Source organism: Aulonocara sp. 'chitande type north' Nkhata Bay, linkage group LG16, assembly GCF_057382095.1.
Source record: "Aulonocara sp. 'chitande type north' Nkhata Bay isolate Kocher_YH1m ecotype deep benthic linkage group LG16, A_spYH_male_GT1.1, whole genome shotgun sequence".
Classification (NCBI taxonomy): domain Eukaryota; kingdom Metazoa; phylum Chordata; class Actinopteri; order Cichliformes; family Cichlidae; genus Aulonocara; species Aulonocara sp. 'chitande type north' Nkhata Bay.
Window position 1 is genome coordinate 10607834 of NC_141359.1, and position 22958 is coordinate 10630791.

The 22958-nt window shown below is 38.4% G+C and overlaps 3 protein-coding genes across 4 annotated transcripts; all 3 read left to right on the top strand.

Moving 5' to 3' along the window:
- Positions 1-249: 249 nt before the first annotated feature.
- LOC147311019 (olfactory receptor 6N2-like) lies at positions 250-1161 on the top strand. The gene has a single exon (XM_086265986.1). The coding sequence runs from the start codon at positions 250-252 to the stop codon at positions 1159-1161; it is 912 nt and encodes a 303-aa protein (XP_086122112.1).
- Positions 1162-2711: 1550 nt separating this feature from the next.
- LOC147311020 (histone-lysine N-methyltransferase set-1-like) lies at positions 2712-5327 on the top strand. The gene is made up of 5 exons (XM_086267152.1): positions 2712-3394; positions 4088-4213; positions 4297-4459; positions 4578-4770; positions 5063-5327. The coding sequence occupies exons 2-5, from the start codon at positions 4111-4113 to the stop codon at positions 5171-5173; spliced, it is 570 nt and encodes a 189-aa protein (XP_086123278.1). The 5' UTR covers positions 2712-3394; positions 4088-4110; the 3' UTR covers positions 5174-5327.
- Positions 5328-6049: 722 nt separating this feature from the next.
- On the top strand, positions 6050-15765 carry LOC147311021 (uncharacterized). 2 transcript variants are annotated; one of them, XM_086267151.1, is made up of 8 exons: positions 6050-6190; positions 7053-7124; positions 7270-7371; positions 8791-8896; positions 13040-13198; positions 13277-13333; positions 13766-13786; positions 15154-15765. In XM_086267151.1, exons 1-8 carry the CDS (start codon positions 6050-6052, stop codon positions 15384-15386), a joined length of 891 nt encoding a protein of 296 aa, XP_086123277.1. In that variant the 3' UTR covers positions 15387-15765. The 2 variants fall into 2 exon arrangements, with proteins under 2 accessions (XP_086123277.1, XP_086123276.1); XM_086267150.1 differs by lacking the exons at positions 6050-6190; positions 7053-7124; positions 7270-7371; ... (1 more) ...; positions 13766-13786; positions 15154-15765 and adding an exon at positions 11550-12730 and having other exon boundaries at positions 13277-13718.
- The last annotated feature ends 7193 nt before the right edge of the window (positions 15766-22958 follow it).

Sequence of the window (22958 nt, forward strand, 5' to 3'; positions counted from 1 at the left end):
AGTAAGGGCTAACCACTGTCGGCTTATGTCTCCAGAGGTTGAACATGGTAATAGGTCTTTGTGGAGAGTTGAATGAGATATATGGAGCTTGAAGTTTCATTTCATCACATATTTGGTCTGATTTGAACAGTTCACTTTCTAAAGATGAACACACACCAAGTTTAGGTATCTATGAATAATAATATTTTATATGTACTAGTTTTAAACATTCTGCCTGTTTAAAATTTTAGTTTGTAATATCTGATTTTCATGAATGCTGAAATGAATATAACATATATAACTTTTGGTGGTCATGTGGAAGTGGAGAAATACAGATATATTTATTTTGTAATTATGTTTATGGTATACGGTCTAATAATTTGCAGCAATTCCACTATTGTGTGGGTCATCATAGTTCAAAAAAGCCTTCATGAGCCTATGTACATTTTCATTGCTGCTTTGTTAGTGAATTCTGTTGTTTTGAGCACTGTCATCTACCCGAAGCTTTTGATTGACTTCTTATCTGAAAAACAGATTATTTTGTATCACGCCTGTCTTTTTCAAGTATTCATGTTTTATGTTTTAAGCAGTTCAGAATTCTTACTGCTGTCAGCTATGGCTTATGACAGATATGTGTCTATATGTAAACCTTTGCAATATCCTTCTATAATGAGAAGAACAAGAGTCAATATTTTCCTGCTTTTGTGCTGGTTTTTACCTGCTATTCAGGTTGCAGTGCCAATAGCAGGAAATGCAAATACACCACTCTGTAACTTTACTCTGAAAGGTATTTTTTGTAACAATTCGGCCAACCATCTTTATTGTGTCAATTCAAGAGAATTATCTATATATGGTATGGTTGTTCTATTTAATGTTGCCCTTTCTCCTATGTTTTTTATACTTTTTACATACATAAAGATAATTATAGTTGCCTATCAGAGTTGTGGAAATGTCAGAAAAAAAGCTGCACAAACCTGTTTGCCTCATGTGCTAGTTCTAATTAACTATTCTTGTTTGGTTACTTATGATATGGTTATAGTTAGACTGGAATCAGAGTTTCCTAAAACTGCACGTTTTATAATGACATTGCAATTTATAACATATAACCCTCTTTGCAATCCAATAATATATGGACTAAAAATGAAAGAAATCTCTAAAAACCTCAAAAGGTTGTTCTCTTGAACTAATGTAAACTATTGTAGACTTTTATAGTCTTTTGTTAAAAATTGTTTTTTAGTGTTTATTTAAGAGGTGTTAAATGATATCTGATCTTTGGTAGGTCTTTAATAAGACCTATCATTTCTGAGACATTTTCTTTTCAGTGTAAAAACTGATAAACTTCTCCAGCTATTCAAAGCATGTGATTCTGTTCAGTAATTTTTGGATTATTCATTAAAAAATATTACTATCATTACTCCTATTCATAATATTGTTTCTTCATATACAGTTTAAGGACATTTGAAATGATTGATTGAATGAAAACCAAAAATATATAGCTTTTTCTCTTTTGTATTATAATATCACAGATTTCTGTGGTCATAGTGTGAGATTCAAAAACTGGGCCTTTTCCTTGTGCAACAGAGAGCGGATCATTATTTAAAATTCTAAATGAAAGTAAGAAAATAGCAAGATCCTACCTGTCTGATATCACTTTTCCCATATAGATTTCTGAATAAAGAAATGTGTTCATAATTTTATACTGTGATTTCATATTTATTGGTTCTCACAATCAAATCCAAAAGCTGAGACTATGTATGAAGATAACTGAAAATATGGAGGAAGTAGTTTGACATGAGGACAAGTACATAAGGAAGCGAGAGAATTAACATGCCGAGGTTTTTTTTATCTGTATTGCAGCCCTCTGTAAATGAAATAGGGTTCAGAATGCATATTGAAAACATATGGATTGACATCACCAAAAAATTGTAGGTCTGACTAAAGTATATATTTTCCGTTTGATTTATATGTAGGTTTATGTGATTCTGAATTTCATTATGTGGTGTGACTATTGCGAAATGAGCAGTTTTTTTTTATGGAGATATAATGGTCAAATCTTGTAACTCTTCAGAGTAGTTTAAAGGATTTTGTTTTAATTACCTCACATGAAAGTAAACATTTGAATTAAATACATTTTATAATATAGCCAGTAAATATATTTTACTGAATTTCTAAATTCACATAATCAAATACAGGAAAAAACAGTCTAAAAATAACTATAATAAAAAGAAGTTTCTAAATGAATGTTAGATATATTTCAGTATTACACTATTAATCGGTTGTGTACCACAGACCTCTAAGCTGGAAGTAGTACTTAGAAGACCATCTCTTCACTTAGATGTTTTAGCTAATAATAGACTAATAGGCAACCTTACTGTTATCTCAAAAATTGTCGTAATTGTAAAAAATAGTTGTAAAATATGTAACTGTTAATCGTCAGAGAAATTGTTTATTTGAACAGTTTCAGTCATGTTTCAGAGCTCATCACAAGACAGAAACAGCTTTGGTGAAGGTTACAAATTATTTTCTAATGGCCTCTGACAGTCAACTCATCTCTGTGGTTGTCCTGCTTTACCTCAATGCAGTAAATTTAAATTTCACACACTAAGGTTATCACTCATAATACTCATAATATACTCATCACCAAATAATTTTCCAATATTAAATGGACGCTCTTTCGATCAGTGCTCTTTTTATGTAATTGGTTTACAACTAGTTTCATTTTTTTATTTTTTTCCACTGATGAATTGATGATTTTTTTAGATTTATTCCTGTAGGGCTATAAAATTTTGGAGCCAAACAAAGGTTATATATTCTTATGTAAGGTTATATTGTGTGCGCTTGTGGTTTGTGTGTGTGTGTGTGTGTGTGTGTGTGTGTGTGTGTGTGTGTGTGTGTGTGTGTGTGTGTGTGTGTGAGTGCGTCTATGTGGTATGGATTGACATTTGACCTGCGCTGTACCTGGGCTCCGGGGACATTTCGACTTTTTGCTGTGTATTCATGTGTCCCCCTAAAACATGACTTGTAAATGCATTTTTAAGTGTCTAAATAATAATTTTTTCTACTTCTTATGAGGTCATTATTTATCTTTTGACCTGTATTTGCTTAAACTGTAGTGTAAATTCATTTATTAAACTATAATTAAAAGATTTTCTGATTTTCTTAAAAGTCCACCTATACCCCTCACCTGATTTTTGTGTATTCCAGTGTATTGCACAGCGACGTTTCGAGTTAGAGTGGATGTGTGTAGGTACTGCAATTTAATACACATTTTCAATACACACGGCCGGAAGTCATTGTGATTGGTAGGCTATATATATAGGCGGTACCTACAGGAAACGGCGCCACAACTTTCGCGCGCGTGCCCTTTAACAAGTGTATGTCGACGGCAATACGAAGACGGATTAAAAACACAAAGGTAAGCCTTTTTTAATGTAAAATGCACCATGACTTTAATACTATATGAAATTATAGGTGCACAGGCCTATATTAAACTGGTTTAATTTATGCTTTATGGACTGTTAGTGAGTCTTTGAAGAAGTAAAACGGCCCCAGCGTTTGTCATTGAGTAAATAAAATAGGGCTGACACTAACCGCGTCAACGCGATAAAGCGGGCTAACCCGTGTTAGGATTTACTCGGTGTTAAAGCATTATTGTGGCTTAAACGTGTTAATGCCGACATCGCGACTAACGCGATTAACAATTAAACCAGCGCAGTCTGAGTCAAAATCCCTGATGTCGCTGTTAGCTAATTTCGGGCAGTTTGTCCAATGTCTGTCCATTCTGCTGACAGCCCTAAAATAAAAGCAAGGGTATAAGTGTATTTAGTCGTGTATTTATTTATATGCCTGAAGAAAAAACTTCTTACAGTTTTGATGCCTAAGCTTTCTCAGTACTTGTATCACTCTCTGCAGTCGCCATTACAGAAATGTCACATGTCGCCATTTTGAGTACTAGGCCTTTAACATTTTAAAAGAAGGCATAAATTAGGACTATGAATAAGTCAGCTGTGTTTATGCTGTAAACTACACTACTGCTAGTTCTGCTACTACTGATGATGATGACAATGATGACGATAATCGTAATACTTTATATGCTTTGGTAATGCAGCCAATCAAAACGTACAGGAGAACATGCGAAGGAGACGCATTCCTCCACGGGAGGATGCAGTCTGTCATGTTTCTGCTGGAAGGGACAAACTGGGACTTGATATCCACTACATAAATGCCTTCAAAGGTAAGTTGGTCTTTAGTTTGGATTAGATTTGGAGTTTGTCACTTTGTCTTTTGTCACTCACTTGGTATGCCTCTGCAATTCAGGTCGGGGCATTTTCACGACTGTTCCATTCCAAAAAGGAGACTTCCTTTTGGAATACAGAGGTAAACTCATAACAAAAGAAGAATGTGAGCGGAGACCCAGAGTTTATCATGACAGCCTGAAGGTGTTCATGTTTGAATTCAAGTTTGATGGAAAACTCTGGTGGTGCGTATTATATCAGTGTAGTTTGATTAAGATTAAATTACACATTGCTTTTGATTTATGAAAAAAAAAGCTTCCTAACTAACTAGTTAAGCTAATACTTTTTTGCCTAACCCCACAGTGTGGATGCATCTCAAGAAGATGGGTCATTAGGCAGACTTGTCAACGACAACCACATCAGTCCAAGTGCTAAGATGAAAATATTAAATATCAATGGAAAGCCCCATCTATGCTTATTTGCAAGCAGAGACATAAGTCCAGGCGAAGAAATAGACTATAATTATGGTGACTCGGATTGGCTCTGGAGATGCAAGGTATTTCTACAATTGTACTTTTTGGAACTGATAAATTGCATACCGTAAGCCATTTTTACATTTGTACCTACTCAAATTGGCTTAACGTGACTTAGGGCATCTAGTTTTTCACTGAAATTGAGTATCACCTACTGTGCCTGGGGTCACTATAGCAATGCAGCCGAGCATCCAGTGATATAAATGCCACAGCAAGCATGGACGTCAAGGTGACAAAATGCCTGCTCAGTCTATACTTTAGTGTTCAATTCAGGGATCACGCTGTTAATTTTGGTCGCTATTTCAAACATTTCAGAGTTTCAAAAATGATGGCTTGGATTTTCACGAAGGAGGCGCACTCATAACTTATCGAGTGACACCATTGACCAGCCACCTGGTGGCATTCAGTCTATGTCAAATTTTCTGATCACTTTGGATCACTTGGAACCTTGGTGCAGTAGTTACTGAAAAACTACATGGTACTATAACCTACTGGAAAAACAGGGGTAGGTACTAATGGAAAACAGGCAATTGTGATGGCTGCCACATCAAAGCCCTCTAAAAGCACTAAAAAAATATCAGCAGGTATGCAGAAATAAAAAATGGCTTTTGGTTTCTAAATTTTAACAGTGATTGATGTTTAATGTGATTCTACACAGCAAAATCTCCAGTGTTAAATTAACACTGGAGAGTGTCTATAAGGGTCCACACCTCTGAGTGTTAAATACAACACTGTTGAGTGTTAAATTAATACTTTTGACAGTGTTATATGTTTAAAAGTAACCTAGTCAGTTTTGAAGATTAACAATGGCTAACACTGAGCAGTGCTGATTTTCTAACACTGGAAAATAACTCAAAATGTTAGAAATATTCCAGTGTTAGAAAATCAGCACTGCTCAGTGTTAGCCACTGTTAATCTTCAAAACTGACTAGGTTACTTTTAAACATATAACACTGTCAAAAGTGTTCATTTAACACTCAACAGTGTTGTGTGGACCCATATAGACACTCTCTAGTGTTAATTTAACACTGGAGATTTTGCTGTGTAGCCTCTTTAGTTAGATTCATTTTAAATTTTGGCCCTCGAAGATAAATGGGCCCTAGTGACAGTTCGTTGCTGCTACAGGTGATTGTTTTACTCCTTTAGCAATGGCTTAAAAAATAAAGAAATCACACTGACTATTTGTCTCTTAATCATAGGGCCTTAAATTCTCTATACATGACAGTGAATATTTTAAAGACATTAGCTTGAAACTTATCTTTCTCATACAGTTTATTTAATGTTTCAAAAGCGTCTTCAAAAATGCACTGTATATTCATTTTCTATCTGTTACACACGAAGACTGAGACCAGCCAGATTCAGAAGACTGTGAGCTGCCTAAAGCCGCAACCAAACAGCTTTCCAAACAATGATCTGGACCTGAAACATCCAGAGCCTGAAAGGGTAAATATAATCCAGTGTACCACTTAATGAACTAATAATTTAATCTATCATCATTCTTTATGGATGCTGTGTGTGTGTGTTTGGCAGTCACCTGGGTGTGATGTGATTTACATGGACCGTGGCTTGTAGGTCCTTTTCATTGTTTCAAAGTGCAAGTCTGGATAACATCTGAGTGTGTGTGTGTTAACCACCCAAATGTGACTTAGGAGGACCACACTGTTATTGGGGGACTCTGTCAAAGTTTGCTTCATGGTGACATCACTCTGGTTTTAGGAGGGGTCTTCTCGTATTTTTTGACAGTTTGACCTACAGCATGCAGAACTGACTGCATGTGCTTTGTTTCTATGTTGAAATTTTTTGAAACTCAGGCTTGAACATTAAGATAGATAGTACTATACAACTTCTTAACTTGTTTTAGGCACTTTTTACTGCTGTAGTGCATGGGTTCTCTCTGGCTGTGTACTCTGGCTTCTTCCCACAGTCCAAAGATGTAGCTTATGGGGTTAGGTTAACTGGTGATTCAAAACTGCCCTTTGGTGTGAATGCAAATGCTTGTCCTTCCATGTTAGACTGGTGATCTGTCCAGGTTGTACTGCCCTATGGTAGCTGGTATAGGCCCCAAACCTGCTACCCCACAATCCTGATAAGGATAAGTGGAAGAGGATGGATGATTGCAAAGGAATCAGTTGTTAATTATTGTAGCCAGTATTTTTTTCAGAAGAAAACATTTCTTGAGTGGAAAGCCCCCCCCCGCGCACACACACACACACATGCAAATTAAAAACAGAAGCACAGGCCTGCCCAGTACAGTTGCAAGAAGAGCACTTGGTCTAATCTTTGTGCCATCTTTTCTTTGTTGCAGGATCTTGATGAAGAAATGCCTCAGCAAGGCTCAGAAGCCATGCATTCTTCTTCAGTGCAAGATTTTGAAGAGGTAACATTGACCTAGGACAGATTTTAATGAATGTTTCTCATGCACGATGTGTACCTTACGCTATTTGTTATTATCGCTATTTAATGTTTCAAAAGCGTCTTCAAAAATGCACTGTATTTTCATTTTCTATCTGTTACACATGAAGACTGAGACCAGCCAGATTCAGAAGACTGTGAGCTGCCTAAAGCCGCAACCAAACAGCTTTCCAAACAATGATCTGGACCTGAAACATCCAGAGCCTGAAAGGGTAAATATAATCCAGTGTACCACTTAATGAACTAATAATTTAATCTATCATCATTCTTTATGGATGCTGTGTGTGTGTGTTTGGCAGTCACCTGGGTGTGATGTGATTTACATGGACCGTGGCTTGTAGGTCCTTTTCATTGTTTCAAAGTGCAAGTCTGGATAACATCTGAGTGTGTGTGTGTTAACCACCCAAATGTGACTTAGGAGGACCACACTGTTATTGGGGGACTCTGTCAAAGTTTGCTTCATGGTGACATCACTCTGGTTTTAGGAGGGGTCTTCTCGTATTTCTTGACAGTTTGACCTACAGCATGCAGAACTGACTGCATGTGCTTTGTTTCTATGTTGAAATTTTTTGAAACTCAGGCTTGAACATTAAGATAGATAGTACTATACAACTTCTTAACTTGTTTTAGGCACTTTTTACTGCTGTAGTGCATGGGTTCTCTCTGGCTGTGTACTCTGGCTTCTTCCCACAGTCCAAAGATGTAGCTTATGGGGTTAGGTTAACTGGTGATTCAAAACTGCCCTTTGGTGTGAATGCAAATGCTTGTCCTTCCATGTTAGACTGGTGATCTGTCCAGGTTGTACTGCCCTATGGTAGCTGGTATAGGCCCCAAACCTGCTACCCCACAATCCTGATAAGGATAAGTGGAAGAGGATGGATGATTGCAAAGGAATCAGTTGTTAATTATTGTAGCCAGTATTTTTTTCAGAAGAAAACATTTCTTGAGTGGAAAGGCCCCCCCCCCCCCCCCCCCCCCCACACACACACATGCAAATTAAAAACAGAAGCACAGGCCTGCCCAGTACAGTTGCAAGAAGAGCACTTGGTCTAATCTTTGTGCCATCTTTTCTTTGTTGCAGGATCTTGATGAAGAAATGCCTCAGCAAGGCTCAGAAGCCATGCATTCTTCTTCAGTGCAAGATTTTGAAGAGGTAACATTGACCTAGGACAGATTTTAATGAATGTTTCTCATGCACGATGTGTACCCTACGCTATTTGCCGATAGTGAAATGGTTTATTCATCCTCTTGAGTGATGCATTTTTAGTAACTGTCAGATTACTGTTCTTTTGTCTTCATTTTCTATCTGTTACACACGAAGACTGAGACCAGCCAGATTCAGAAGACTGAGCTGCCTAAAGCCGCAACCAAACAGCTTTCCAAACAATGATCTGGACCTGAAACATCCAGAGCCTGAAAGGGTAAATATAATCCAGTGTACCACTTAATGAACTAATAATTTAATCTATCATCATTCTTTATGGATGCTGTGTGTGTGTGTTTGGCAGTCACCTGGGTGTGATGTGATTTACATGGACGAAGTTTATTAGTTGATATCTGCAACTGAATTGAAAACACCTCACCTTTCCAACTGTCCAAAACAAATAAATGTTGCAATATTTTGCTAACAGTTTCACAATCATCGTCTGGTGTGCACAACAATATCATCTTTGGACAAGTGCATTCAGTGTGTGGGACCGGTTTCCTCCCTCAAGTGGCTTGGCTATAAGTGCAAAGGTGAGACATTTAGTGAATAGGTACAGTGTATATTAAAAAGCATTAATAGAGTTCAACAAGTTAAGACTAGCTGAAATGAACACTGCTCCCTTTTTAATTAATGGGTGGTCACGTCTAATTAAAGAAATGTAGTATTACCTCATTGGTGCAGGACCTTGTAAAAATGGTATACTTGGGATTGTCCTCAATTCCCCATTCCATAACATAAACTGCTCAAAATAATAAAGGGAACACTTAAACAATGCGATGTTACTCCAAGTCAGAACACACTTCTGTGAAATCAAACTGTTCACTTAGGAAGTAACACTGACAACCAGTTTCACATGCTGTTTTGCAAATAGAGTAGACAACAAGTGGAAATTATAGTCAATTCACCATAATAAAGGACTGGTTCTGCAGGTGGTGACCACAGACCACTTCTCAGTACCTATGCTTTCTGGCTGATGTTATGGTCACTTTTGAATGCTGGCCGTGATTTCATTTTAGTGGTAGCATGAGACGGTCTACAACCCACACAAGTGGCTCAGGTAGTGCAGCTCATCTAGCGTAGCACATCAATGTGAGCTGTGGCAAGAAGGTTTGCTGTGTCTGTTAGTGTAGTGTCCAGAGCATGGAGGTGCTACCTGGATGTGGAGTAGGCCAAAGGAGGGCAACAACCCAGCAGCAGGACCGCTACCTCCACCTTTGTGCAAGGAGGAACAAGAGGAGCCCTGCAAAATGACCTCAAACAGGCCACAAATGTGCATCTGTCTGCTCAAATGGTCAGAAACTGACTTCATGAGGGTGGCTTGAGGGTCCAGCGTCCACAGGTGGGGATTGAGCTTGCAGCCCAACACCATGCAGGATGCTTGGCATTTGCCAGAAAACACAAAGTTTGGCAACTTCGGCACGGGCACCCTATGCTCCTCACAGCTGAAAGGAGGTTCAAACTGAGCACGTGACAGTCTGGAGATGCCGTGGGGAACGTTCTGCTGCCTGCAACATCCTCCAGCATGATCATATTGGCAGTGGGTCAGTAATGGTGAGGGGTGGCATTTCTGTACCTGCCAGAGAGCCTGACTGTCATTGGGTAACAAGATGAGGTCCTCGGACCCTTTGTGAGACCACATGCTGGTGCGTTTGACCCTGGGGTCCACCTAATGCGAGACGACACTGGACCTCATGTGGCTGGAGTATGTCAGCAGTTCCTCCATGACAAAGGCATTGATGCTATGGACTGGCCCGCCTGTTCCCCAGACCTGAATCCAATTGAGCACATCTGGGACATCATGTCTCACTCCATCCACCACAAACTGTCCAGGGGTTGGCAGATGCTTTAGTCCAGGTCTTGGAGGAGATCCTTCAGGAGACCATCCGCCACCTCATCCCGAGCATGCCCAGGCATTGTAGGGAAGTCATACAGGCATCTGGAGGCCACACACATTCAACTACACACTTTCATGCCATTCAACTACCTAAAGAACAAAGTATTTAATAAGAATAATTCCTTCATTCACATCTGGGATGTCCTTTTTTTTTTGGGGGGGGGGGGGGGGATTAGCAGTGTATGTGTAGTCATTAAAATATCCTTAAGTGTGAACAGTTTGGTTTTTTTTTTTTTTTTTCAGCATTTGACATTACTGCAATGCTTTGACAAAAAACTACTTCACTTAAATAGAACTGCAAAGCTAAATTAAGTCTATCAAAATGTGTTTCAGTTTGTTTAGGGGTCTGGCACAAATCTTGCCTTGCAAAATTGGCAAATCAGAATTGCCACCAGTCAACACAGGTGTGTATCCCATTCATATTTGGCTTGACTTTGTTTTTCAGTTTATTTTTTACCTGTCTAAAGTATTGATCAATTAAAATAACTTTTGTTCTTACATTCCAGAAAGAAGAAATTTCTGAATATTCAGGGGAGGATGGATTGCCACATTCAGTTCAGGATCAAATATCAAGTGATGATGATGGCAACCACAGCATATCAGAAGAAGAATATGTGCCAGATTCAGAGTCATATGATGAAGATTCAGATGAAGACATCTCATTATTGCCAAGCACATCAAAAGGTCTGCTATGCCAAAATGACATCTCCAAAGCGCATGAACAATCAGATTCAATGAATTTAATCCACAACTTGACAAAGGACAAGCCACAAGATAAAAGTGAGCTTTGCGAAACTGAATCAGAAAAAATGACTTTAAGTAAAAGAAATTACTGCTATTTTTGTGGCAAACCACAAGCTAAAATTTCCCGCCACCTGAAAACGCACAAAACGGCTCCTGATGTTGTGCATGCATTTTCCCTGCCTAGAGACTCAAACGAGCGTAAAAGTCTGTTAGAGAAATTGAGAAATAAGGGAAATTTTAAGCATAATGCTGCAGTTTTGCATGGTGGAGTGGGACCACTGAAAGTGAAGAGAAGACCCAAGATTAAAGCAGTAGAGGGAAAGTTTGCTCATTGCTTTTATTGTCAAGGGATGTATGTTCGCAAGGATCTTTGGAGACATGTCCGCAGATGTCCGAACAAACCAAAAGATGACACGGATAAAGAACCTGGAAGAACCAAAGTACTCGGCCTGGCTTTAGTGTTAGTCTCAGTGTTATCCGCAGGTGTCAAGTGGAGTCTGGAAGGTTCTTGCTGTTATGAAACAAGATGAGATTGCCTCAGCTGTGCGAAATGACTTTACTGTTATTCACTTTGCCCAGTCCCTCTACAATAAACATGGACAAGACCCTACAAAGTATGATTATATACGACAGAAGCTTCGTGAAGCGGGACGTTTGTTGTTGTGTCTGCGCACAGAATTCTCAGTGCATAACATGGAAGAAGCTATTAAGCCTGCTAATTTCCAGAGAGTTGTGCAAGCAGTAAAGAAAGTTTCAGGTTTTGATGAAGAGACACTGTCATACAAAACTCCAAGCCTTGCGCTGAAACTGGGACATACACTGCATAAAATGTCTGACATTATCCATTGTCGTGCCCTCATGACAGAGGATGAAGCCCTAATCAAGTCCACTGATGCGTTCAAGAAGTTGTATGTCTCCAAATGGTCCGAGATGGTGTCTCACCGTGCCTTGAACACATTGAGTGAGGCAAAGTTTAACAAGCCATCAACATTGCCCTTTACAGAAGATGTTCGGATTCTCCATCACTACCTTCAAAAATCTGCAGAAAGTGCCTTTTGCAGCTTGGAGAACGAAGCCACAGCTCAGAATTATGCCCAACTTGCACAAGTTACACTCTCACAAATCATTGTGTTCAACCGAAGACGTTCTGGAGAGGTTTCAAAGATGCGCCTCAAAAGTTTTCTTGAAAGAGACAAAACAGCACTCCACACAGATGTTGCCATGGGGCTCTCAGAAATGGAACAGAGACTCTGTAACTATTTCTGTAGAATAGAAATAATGGGGAAAAGGGACAGAAATGTTCCGGTTCTGCTAACACCAAGCATGCTGGATGCTCTGTCACTACTGGTTAGTAAGAGGCCTGACTGTGGTATTTGTGCCACTAATATCTACCTCTTTGCAAGACCCCGATCAATGAGTCATTACAGAGGAATGGACTCCTTGCGTGTTCATGCACACCAGTGTGGAGCAAAGCAGCCTGAGTATCTAAGATCGACACAGCTCAGAAAACATGTTGCCACACTCTCACAAGTCCTTAATTTGAAAAACAACGAACTTGATCAGGTTGCAGATTTCCTGGGTCATGATATCCGCGTTCACCGCGAATTCTACAGATTACCAGTTCCCACAACACAGCTGGCCAAGATTTCCAAACTGCTTTTAACACTGGAAAAAGGACATCTTTCCCAGATCCAGGGGAAATCACTGGATGAGATCAAAATAGAAGGTTTGTATTGAAAGGAGCAAATATTAGGGCAGTAGTTGAATATTATGCTTTATCAACAGAATTAAAACCTAAAAGCACAGACCATTCTGTTAAATGTCCATGATTTAAGGTTCTTGAAGTCTATTGTTTCATCACTTTGCAACATTTGGCAAACTGCAGAGTGGTGGCCTTAAATAGTAAAACTATGTACTATAATTTCCAGTATTTGTTCTGTATTTTGTCATATCTCGTTGTTAATGTGAGGTTTTTGGGGGGGTTGTGTTTGTTTGTTTTTTTGTTTTGTTTCCCCCCCCCCCCACAATTTCTCAGATGAAATTGCATTAAGTGATGCTGAAACAAAGGACAGTGAGAGTGAATCAGATGATGATGACACAGCACTCACAATGTCGGCGTGTGGCACCAGTGAGCCTGTACATGCAGTAGCTGATTCCACAAACACAGCGCAGCTCCAAGACACTGTAGATTGTGGTAAGTTACCACTAGCTTGGTTTCTGTGGATAAAATGTTTGTTACAAATATTAAAACTTAATCAAATTGTGTAATCAGCAGATGAAGGACCACTCACAATGCCTGCAGCAAGTGAGACTGCTGCTCCCTCTGAAGGTAAGGGGTGCAGTTGGTTCTCTAAGCGTATTATTGTTTCATCACTTTGCAACATATGGCAAACTGCAGAGTGGTGGCAAAAAGTCACTTGGATGAGTGACAAAATGTTTCTCCCACTGAAAACGCTACGTCCAGATTAACAGAATCAACGTTTTGGGATTTACTTACCTGGATGATTGAGCATGCATCAAGAGACTTTTATTCAACTTTTTATTTAGTCTTTTATTCACAGCGGAACACTAAATGTTGTCTCATTTTAGAAATTTGATAAATTTTCAAAGAGAATTTTAGCTCGTTTTGATATTGATGGTAGCAACACATTTCAGAAGTTAATACAGGGTAGCATCCATTCTTTTAACAAGCAAATGTTTTTTGTTTTTTTTGTTTGGTTTTTTGTTTGTTTTAACTACTACTACTTTATATATCTTCCAGAGAAAAATGCTGCTCAATCCCACAATTCATTTCATTTCATTTCATTTATTTATTCATTTTCAGGCACAACAAATACCTATATTGAACATAAAATACACAAAACAAAAAACAAAACTTGCCTGAAAAAGGAGTGGGACGAAGAAAACTTATTAAATCCCACCCCTATACTCACTCATCAACAAAAAAAACCAATAAACTTCCCGCAGCTACGCCCATCATTGCATACAGACCCATCAACAGCCCCGGGCAGATACAAGCATCTAAGCGGCAGCTCGCAACCAACAATTAGAGCCTTCATAACTGAATACAGAATATATAAATTATAAATTGCATTACCACAGGTAACAGGCAGTAATAACTACAAGTAACAGACACACATACATATACATACATATATATCTACACACACAAGTACATATATGTACATACATACGCACACTTTATTTTTATTTTTTTTATTTTGGAATCCATATCAGCAATGGTAAGAGGACAGACATTACAGAGCACACTAAAACCCATCATTGAGTATACTGTGACCAGACCAACTGTTTGTAGAGAAATTTAAATCTATGAATATTTTTGCATTGTTTCAATTGTAAACTCAGACTGTTCCAGATTTTCACACCACATACAGACACACAAAAGCCTTTACGGGTTGTTCGAGTTCTGGGTAATTTGAATTCTCCAAAGCCTCTCACATTATAAACCTTTTCTCGAATTTCAAATCTAGTTTGTAAATTTGCCGGTAAAAGTTTAGTAAAAGCTTTATACAAAATTATGGATGTATTGTAATTAACCAGATCCTGGAATTTAAGTAACTTTGCCTGAAGAAAGAATTTGTGAGTATGATCTAGATAACCAGCCTTGTGAATAATACGCAGTGCTCGTTTCTGTACTGTGACTAATGGATTAGTTGTATTTTTATATGTATTTCCCCACACTTCCACACAATATGTAAGATATGGAAGAACCAGGGTACAGTACAGAGTACGAAGTGCATCTTTATCAAGGAATTGTTTCACTTTGTTCAAAACTGCGAGGCTTCTGGAAATTTTGGTTTTTATGTGTCTGACGTGGGGTTTCCATGAAATTTTGTTATCAATTATAACTCCCAAAAATTTGTTTTCACTCACATTATCAATTGGTACACCTTCAATGATAATTGGTAATTCTATATTATATTTTAAATTACCAAAAAACATTGCTTTAGTTTTATTTATATTTAATGATAATTTATTTATGTCCATCCATTTTTTTATTAATTTTAGCTCCCTGTTTACAGTCATTACAAGATCAGTATAATCATCGCTACTGAAAAATATGTTGGTGTCATCTGTGAACAGTATGAGTTTAAGTACTTGAGAAACATCAAACAACAACGTGCAACAACAATTCCCGAAGAGCTCCCAAAAACATGTGGTCCAAGGCTGAGGTTGCTGCAGTGATGAGGCATTTTAAAGACCACATAAACGAAGGGAAACTAGCCACCAAAAATGAATGCAGTCATTGCAAATTGGTAGAAGATCCGGTGTTGGCAGGAAGAACAGTTCAAAACATAAGAGATTTTGTAAGAAACAGAGGATTAACTGCAAAAAGGCAGAAAAAAAATGAACTAAAATAACTGTTTAGCCAGATGTGGTTTTACATCTTGGTCAGATTGCCAATTGTTGTTAACACTGATGTTCTGTTTAAAGAAAAAAAAAAGTTCTTGTTAAATACAGAAGCAGTTTGTATTTCATAATTTTTACATTTAATTTATTTAGGGTTTTTTTTTTGACGGGTTATATTTAAAATAAAAAATTATAAATGCATATTTTCTCCCCTTAATATTTACCTTTAAACTATTAAAATTCATTTTAAATGTTTTTAATTTTTCTGTTTTCTATATTTTTATATTTCTGTGGGAAGCGTGGGCATTTTTGTCCATAGATTTCTTTTTTTATTTATGGTTAAAATTAATGTTCAGATCCAAGAACACTAATAAAATGATGTTCCAGTAATCCTGTGTCCTGTCAGATGTGTATTTATGGTAATGATGAGCTATTTAAATATTACATCATTGTCCCTTTAAAGACCCAATATTGTTTTTTTGGACCTCATAAAACACATTGTTGTCAAGTGGACAATGTCTCCAGAAAACACAATAGAGTCTGGTTGGTGTGTATCAGTGTATCTAGACTTCTATAGGGAGTGTATGAGGTCTGAAGTGACCCAAATTTTTTTCAGATTTTTTCGAACACTTTAACCTCACTCCCTTGGCTCTAAGTCCTTTGAAAAGGGTAGTCCACTTAAACCACCACCGGGCGGATTGACGTAGGATAGTCCCTCCATACCACATAGACCCGTGTGTGTGTGTGTGTGTGGTCTTAGAAGAAAAAAGTAAGTTCCAACTGTATGTTTATGCAATTTTACTTCAGGATTAGGTGACAGAAATTAAGTTGACAGTCCATAGGTGATATAAGGTTACTGTAATGAGTATCATTAGTGAGCTTGCATCCCACCTGCACTGTGTAAAACAACAGGCCAAGCCTCAGAGGAGTGGCCTGACTACAGCCAGTCTCTAAACAACTAATTATCTCACAGTAGCTACTATGAAGGACTTTTGGGATGTTTTCCCATGTATCACTGTCATTAGCAGGATCCGTGAACCTGATCTAATGTAGTATATCACAACAAACATCCAGTACCTTTGGGTCTTCACACCAGAGAGAAGAGAGAGAAGGAGAGAATTTATTATTTCAATGGCCTCCACAATGTGTCACTAAGTTGTAACTATCACAGACGTAACTGTCAAAAGGATAAAGTGGTCAACAAGCCATTTTGTCTTTTGGCCTAAGAGAGCAATTAAACTTGCCTTGTATTAAAAAGTTTGGTATTAATTATCAGAAATAGGAGATTTAAAGAGTAGCCTTCAAAGCGTACCTGACTATGGTGTAAACTAGTATAATGGATTTTAAATAAACAAGATGTGATTCAAGCACAGATTTTGAACAAGTTTTACCTTCTGAAGTCAAAGTTATCACATGTGCTAACCAGTGGCGGGGTGGCTTACTGGGCTTAAGCCCGGGTTGTTTTTTCAGAAGCTCAGGGTCTTTTGGAGTGTAATTTTTTCATAGATGCCTGGCTGACAACTGTATAAAACAAAAACTACACACAATATTTGAAGCACATAGTGCACACTGGCAGGGCCTGGCAGGGCCTGGCAGGGCGAAGGACGCGGTCTCAGCTGAACTATGGACACGCACACACATACATATACTGATACTGATAAGCACTCGCTGACACATCACCCTCCCTACCCCGGATCCAACGCCACCTCCAACGCTTACCTCCCCTCTGATGTGGACATCGGGTCAGCTGGAGGCGCAGTCGAAGATTGCAGCGGTCCCAGATCAGATGTACACACTGGAACACTTTCCCGTGTTGCTTGTCTGTGTTTATTGTGCTATGGTGTGTTAATATCTGTGCATTCCTGTATTATCCTTTTGTGTTACGCATTTTGATGTTTTTTTCCTTGCTACCTAGCCTGACCTGTCTCCCCAATGTGATGTTTGTGTATTGTATGTACGGTCGGCAAGGTCTGTCATCTCGGTTGTGGGGAGCTGCTGCCTGCGAGTTTGCTGTTGGAGAAGTGGAGCCAGGCAGACAGAGGAGAACTGAAGTTTGACCAGGTACCAAAGCAAATCATTCATACTGTACAAACAATGTAAATATGACAGTGTATCACGAAAGATTGATATCAAACTGATCACTTGACCCATATTACATTACTTGTTCTTCAAGTGAATCAACAAATGGCGAAATGAAAAGCCGAACAACAACAATGTTGTTTCTTTAGAGAGTCTTAGCTTACATTTGTGTTTATTTCATATTTTCAGTTGTTACCCTCCACGGCTAAATAAATTGGTTTCAGAATACAAGAATGGACATAAGGGGCTTCTTTCAAAGAAAACACTCAGGTAGATGTTATTTTATATATTATGCTTTGTATGTTGTTCAGTATATTTCTATGCAAAACAAGAGGAATTTCAATACACAGCAGGATATTCACAGTTGAAACCAGATATTTACATACACTTTATGGAAAACATAAAACAAGAACATTTTTTTACTGTACAACATCAATTTAGAGTAAACTTGTTTTGTTTTGGATAAATAAATATTGAAATATCTTTTGAATTAGTTACATGTCAGAATAAAGAGAGCTGTCTATGTTTTTTATCACTTTCATCAAATTTAGGAGTATACACTAAGTTTATTGTTAATTAATAAGAAAACTCCAGACGATTCCATTCTGAGCTGAAGAAGCTTCTGATAGGTTAGTAGAGTCCATGTGAGTAAACTGGTGGCACACCCGTGGATGCATATAAGGCAAAACACAGAGCCTGTTTCTTTGACATAGGAAAATCAAGAGATATCAACCAAAACACCAGGGAAAGAACTGTGGAGCTCCATAAGTGTGGCTCAATTTTGAATACAATTTGGTGCCATTTACAATTAAGAAATACAGATAGTTTCTCTCTTTACTCTTAAAGTTAACAAATGTGCTTTTTATATTTATCAACCTAAAAAAAAATAAACATTTAGCCTGATTTTATGTTACAATTAAAAAAGTGTTTGTGTTTTTATCTGAAGAGTTTGTAAATATCTGGTTTCAATGATGTTGGTGTTTGGCTTGATTGTCAGCACAAAGAGGGAGAGAGAGGAACAGAGAGGGAGAGAGAGGGAGATGGAGAACGAGGACAGAACAGAGAGGGAACAAGAGCCAGGTGAGACAGACATGTTAGTCAAATGGTTGTTTACCAAAAGTATCACCGTATCATAGGTACTCATGTATCTCGTACCTAGTGTTTCTTTTTAGGTTTGTTATTTTTCAAATTCCATATTTATTAAGTTATGCAGGCTTGTTTGCACAACAAGCCTGCATAACTTTTGCATAACTTTTGAACAAAACTCAAAACAGAGCCTATTATTCTTTCAGTCATTTCTAACACCACAGATCTGTGCATGGATGAATCACTTCTCCTCCTACCTGAAGAGGGAGGCAAAAAGATCCCAAATCTGGGCCACTATCAAAGGGTGCAACCTCCATTCCCTCTACTCCCAGGTTCAGATGGCCCAGAGCATGGGTGACTCTTAGAGACACCCATGCACCATAACAGGTTTCTTCTCTGCCTGTTTATGTAAAAGATCACTGTTGAATTGTTGGTCCTGACTAGGAAATGCTGGCCCTTCAGTACCAGACAAAAAAGCTTGAGGGCTAAGAACACCGCTGTGGCAGCACAAGAACAAGTTCTGAGCACAAGATCCATCGGGCTGGGGTCTACTGCACAAGGTAAGACCTCAGATGCAGAAAGTGTAAAGATGCCCTGTTAAGGTTCAAAATTGAGGAAGGAGAGTACAAACTACTCTTGGTCCAGAGGATCTTGGTCCAACAATGATTTTAATGAACACACGTGTGGGAAGACACTCTGTACGCAGACAGCCAGTAGTCCTCGACTTAATCAAAGCATGAACAGATATTTTATAGCATCAGGGTTTGATTTACTGACGCCCCTTCATGCGTCACAGATACATTTTATACATAGATCAGACTTTTAACCCAGAAGATCATCTTCTATTTTCATGGCTGGCCCTTCCTGTCTACCTTTCAGTTCTTGTCTTGTTCCTCTTTCTTGCCGAGACAACAAGGAACGGTTCCTCTTGTACTGAGACACTTTTGCAGTTACAGCCAGACATGAGTAACCTCTCTCTCCTCTAAATAAATCTAACTCATGTGTGTGTGTCACGACCTCACATGCTCTTTCTCAATTCACCTGTTGCACTTCTGACCTTTCACCAGGACAGAGGCTCACTGAGACTATGTGTATGTCTTCTACTAAATAAATGTTTTAACCAAGAACCTCTACTAAAACCTTAATATAAAATGATCTGATATATAAGTGTTTTGTAAGCATGTATTGCAATTCCTTCTATGTTCTAGTTTTCCCTCAGCATGGATCATCTAGACACTCTCACTAGATGAAGCTTAAGACCTTTAAAGAACCTGAACATCAACTCAAATAAGCACAGATATGCAATATGTATAAAATAGTTATAACTGCACCTGAAATACAAAGTTAATTTAATACCTGTGTGCATAAAACCTTAAAGCCTTCTTAAAGCTATCTGTTACATTGTTAAAGCCTCGTCTTAGCCTGCTGCTCAAAATAACTTCCTGCTTTCACTTCTGCATACAACTTCCTGTCAGCCTGCAACTCAGTCTTTCTGAAAGAGACACTGTTTAACCCCTGAATGCAATATAAACTCCAGATTATATTATTAATGCAATGGTACTGATGACAATTATTCAACAATAGCAGTAAAATAATTTCCCTGATCCACACTCCCTCTCTCGACCTCTGGAACACCAGAGGTCGCAATACATTGTGTCCTCGCTCAGACCCTCTCTGGTGGTTGAGCAGGCCTCGAGATCTCCAGGATCCTTGCCCCTCCTGTGGTCGCCGAGATCGATCTTCTGCAAAGGAAACAAAACACCTTTTCCTGCATCTCCCTAACTTATCCTATTTGGGACTCTTTAATCAAAAGCATGATCCTAATTATGCTCTTAACTTATTGACTTGTATCTATGTATATTCTTCAACGTTCCTCATCACTTTAAAACTCTTAAAGCGCTGCTTTCACGTCCGGTTGCTTGCTCTATTTTCCCTTATTTGATCATCAACATCCTGTACACACAAACTGTCGCTGCTGCAAGTGCCTTCACTCTGATCTTAAGTCACCTTTTTAACAAGAAAATCATTATAAGCGCCTATTCTACTAAAAGCTCCAAAAGAAAACAACCACTTTAATCAATTAAGTTTAAGCATATAAGCAATTACTCCTGCATACATTTCAACATAGCTAACTGCTGCCTTGAAACAACTCCTGTGTGTTAACACTAACTTCATTTTAAAACCTCACATTTCCTATGTTATAACCCATTTTGGTATAGCCTTTTTATTTCATTTTGCTCCTTTTAATGTAACAATACCTTCTAATTCCAATTTATCGGACTTAACCAAAATATATGCTTTCCTTCCTCTTTGGTCCTTCTTTTAAGTTCAGTCAAAAGCTAAATGAATTTAGGGCCTTTTGCCTGGAATCAATACTGTCATGTGTGTTTCTTAACTCTGTGTCTGTAAGCGTGTGCAATCCTTCAATAACTTCAATAACTCATCTCAAAAATGCAATATGTATAAAAATCATTTCTATTTATAAGCTCTCCCCTTTATCCTAAAAATACCTCCTATGTAATATCTGTATGTGTAAGCCTACATTATAACCACTACTTCTAGAAATCAAAAAGAAATCAAAGCTGTTCTACTCCTTCAACCCTCACTAATTTTCCCTCTAAGACTTATTCACAGCTTTGAAAAACCGGCATTGTATCTTCTAAACAGGATTCAGTTCTGTCATGGTCCTGGGCCATGTTGGCCCAGTATTCTTGGTTCCTTGTATTTTCGCTCCTTATTTAGGCCAGGTTTTCTGAGGTGTCCTGTTGTGGTGTTCCCTAAGTGTTTTTTCCCTTTGTGACTCTTACCCCCTTGTGCCCCTCTGTGTATTTATGAGCTCTCGTCTCTCTTTGTGTTTATTCCATGTTTCCCCCAGCCTGTTATGTCTGTGTTCTCCCCGTGCTTTCTCTCCTCCTGTCTGAACCTCTGTGTACTTCCTGTTTTACTTTGACAGTCTCTCGTCAGTATGCGTAATGTTGTGTTCACTCCTGCCCTGTCTCGTTATGTTTATCAGTGTCACCTGTGTTCCCCACCTGTGTGTAATCTCCCTGTGTTCTCTGGGTGTATTTAAGTTGTGTCTTCTGTTATGGTAGTTGCTGGTTCGTCTGTGTTGTTTCCCCTCGGTCTCCCTGCGTCTCTTGTGTATTTCCCCGGACCTCCCTGCATCCTCGTTTCTGGTTCGTGTTATTAGCTTACCCAGTTTAGGTTTCCGGTTTCTTGTTTTTCCACCAGTACAGTTTTATGCCCACCGTTGTAAATAAATATTCACCTGCACCAGAGCTGCCGCCTTTTGGGTCCTTTTCTACAACTCCACACGGCTTGGCCCGCAAACCGTGACAAGTTCACTTTTAATCCTTTAACCTTAACTTAAAAATAACAGTTTCAGTTTTACCATATCCAAATGATCAAAAACCCAAAAGGTCCTGAAATGATCCTAAATTATTAAACAATTAAATTATTAAACCCTAAACCCCCCTTTATCTTGATACATTTCATGTGTCAAGATACTATACAAAACTTAAAATGCTCAGTTTTCCCCACTCATGATCCAATCTATGTCATAAAAATAAACTTAAAACAGAACAGTTATCAGTCATGTGTTTCTTCAATTAATGGTAACTGAGTTACATTAAAATGTTTCCCCTTTAACATTTGGCATTCTCCCAACAATATACTATAATCCCATAATCTAACCCCAGTCAACAAATTTTCTCTGGTAAAAACAATTGTTTGTCCACATTAATTCATCCTCACTCACATGCAGTCACACATTCACTCACATGCAGTCACACCATGTATTTGCTGATAGTGGAGCTTCCCGCACGATCAGATACTCCACCCTCAGCAAAATGAGCTCAGTCATTTTTATTTTCCATAGGAAAATATTTCTTTATGCTTTTGGACTGGATTGACTCGCATAAAATCCTTTTTACAGGGACTTACGACCTGAATCGTCCCCAGGTAGCTTTTTCCTCAGCCAATTGTAATCTGGAAAGCCGCCTTATATTTGCTCTTCCCGAGAATTTTCAGCGCCGTTATTCACTGTTGCAGGCCTGCTTAAAACAGAAATGAAAAAATAGAGCTGATTGTTAGCTCATAAAAACAAAACAAAATCACCTGACAGGTTTTCTTTAAGTGCACTGTTACAAAATAATGGGCCCCTCCCAGACATGTCCATGTTTCCTAAAACTCCCTCTATTAAAAACAAAAACACCAACCCAAACCTAACTGACAAAATCAACCCATTACCACAACAACCTCAACAACCTTAAACACACAAGTATTTTGCCACCACATAATTTCACCTCCTCAATACACCGAAAGTCTCATTAAAACCACACAATTTGCACACAAAAATCACCCCCTTATGCTCTTAAATTCAGCATAAGACCCCTTACGACATCATATAATCACTAAAC

Bases quoted from the DNA above. Each gene is read 5' to 3' on its own strand.
- LOC147311020 (XM_086267152.1), top strand. From the start codon at position 4,111: ATGCGAAGGAGACGCATTCCTCCACGGGAGGATGCAGTCTGTCATGTT. The intron at 4,460-4,577 runs GTGCGTATTATA...CTAACCCCACAG, and splicing joins TTTGATGGAAAACTCTGGTG to TGTGGATGCATCTCAAGAAG. The intron at 4,771-5,062 runs GTATTTCTACAA...CAAACATTTCAG, and splicing joins ATTGGCTCTGGAGATGCAAG to AGTTTCAAAAATGATGGCTT.
- LOC147311021 (XM_086267150.1), top strand. From the start codon at position 11,698: ATGGAAGAAGCTATTAAGCCTGCTAATTTCCAGAGAGTTGTGCAAGCA. The intron at 12,731-13,039 runs GTTTGTATTGAA...ACAATTTCTCAG, and splicing joins GGATGAGATCAAAATAGAAG to ATGAAATTGCATTAAGTGAT. The intron at 13,199-13,276 runs GTAAGTTACCAC...TTGTGTAATCAG, and splicing joins CCAAGACACTGTAGATTGTG to CAGATGAAGGACCACTCACA.
- LOC147311019 (XM_086265986.1), top strand. From the start codon at position 250: ATGAATGCTGAAATGAATATAACATATATAACTTTTGGTGGTCATGTG.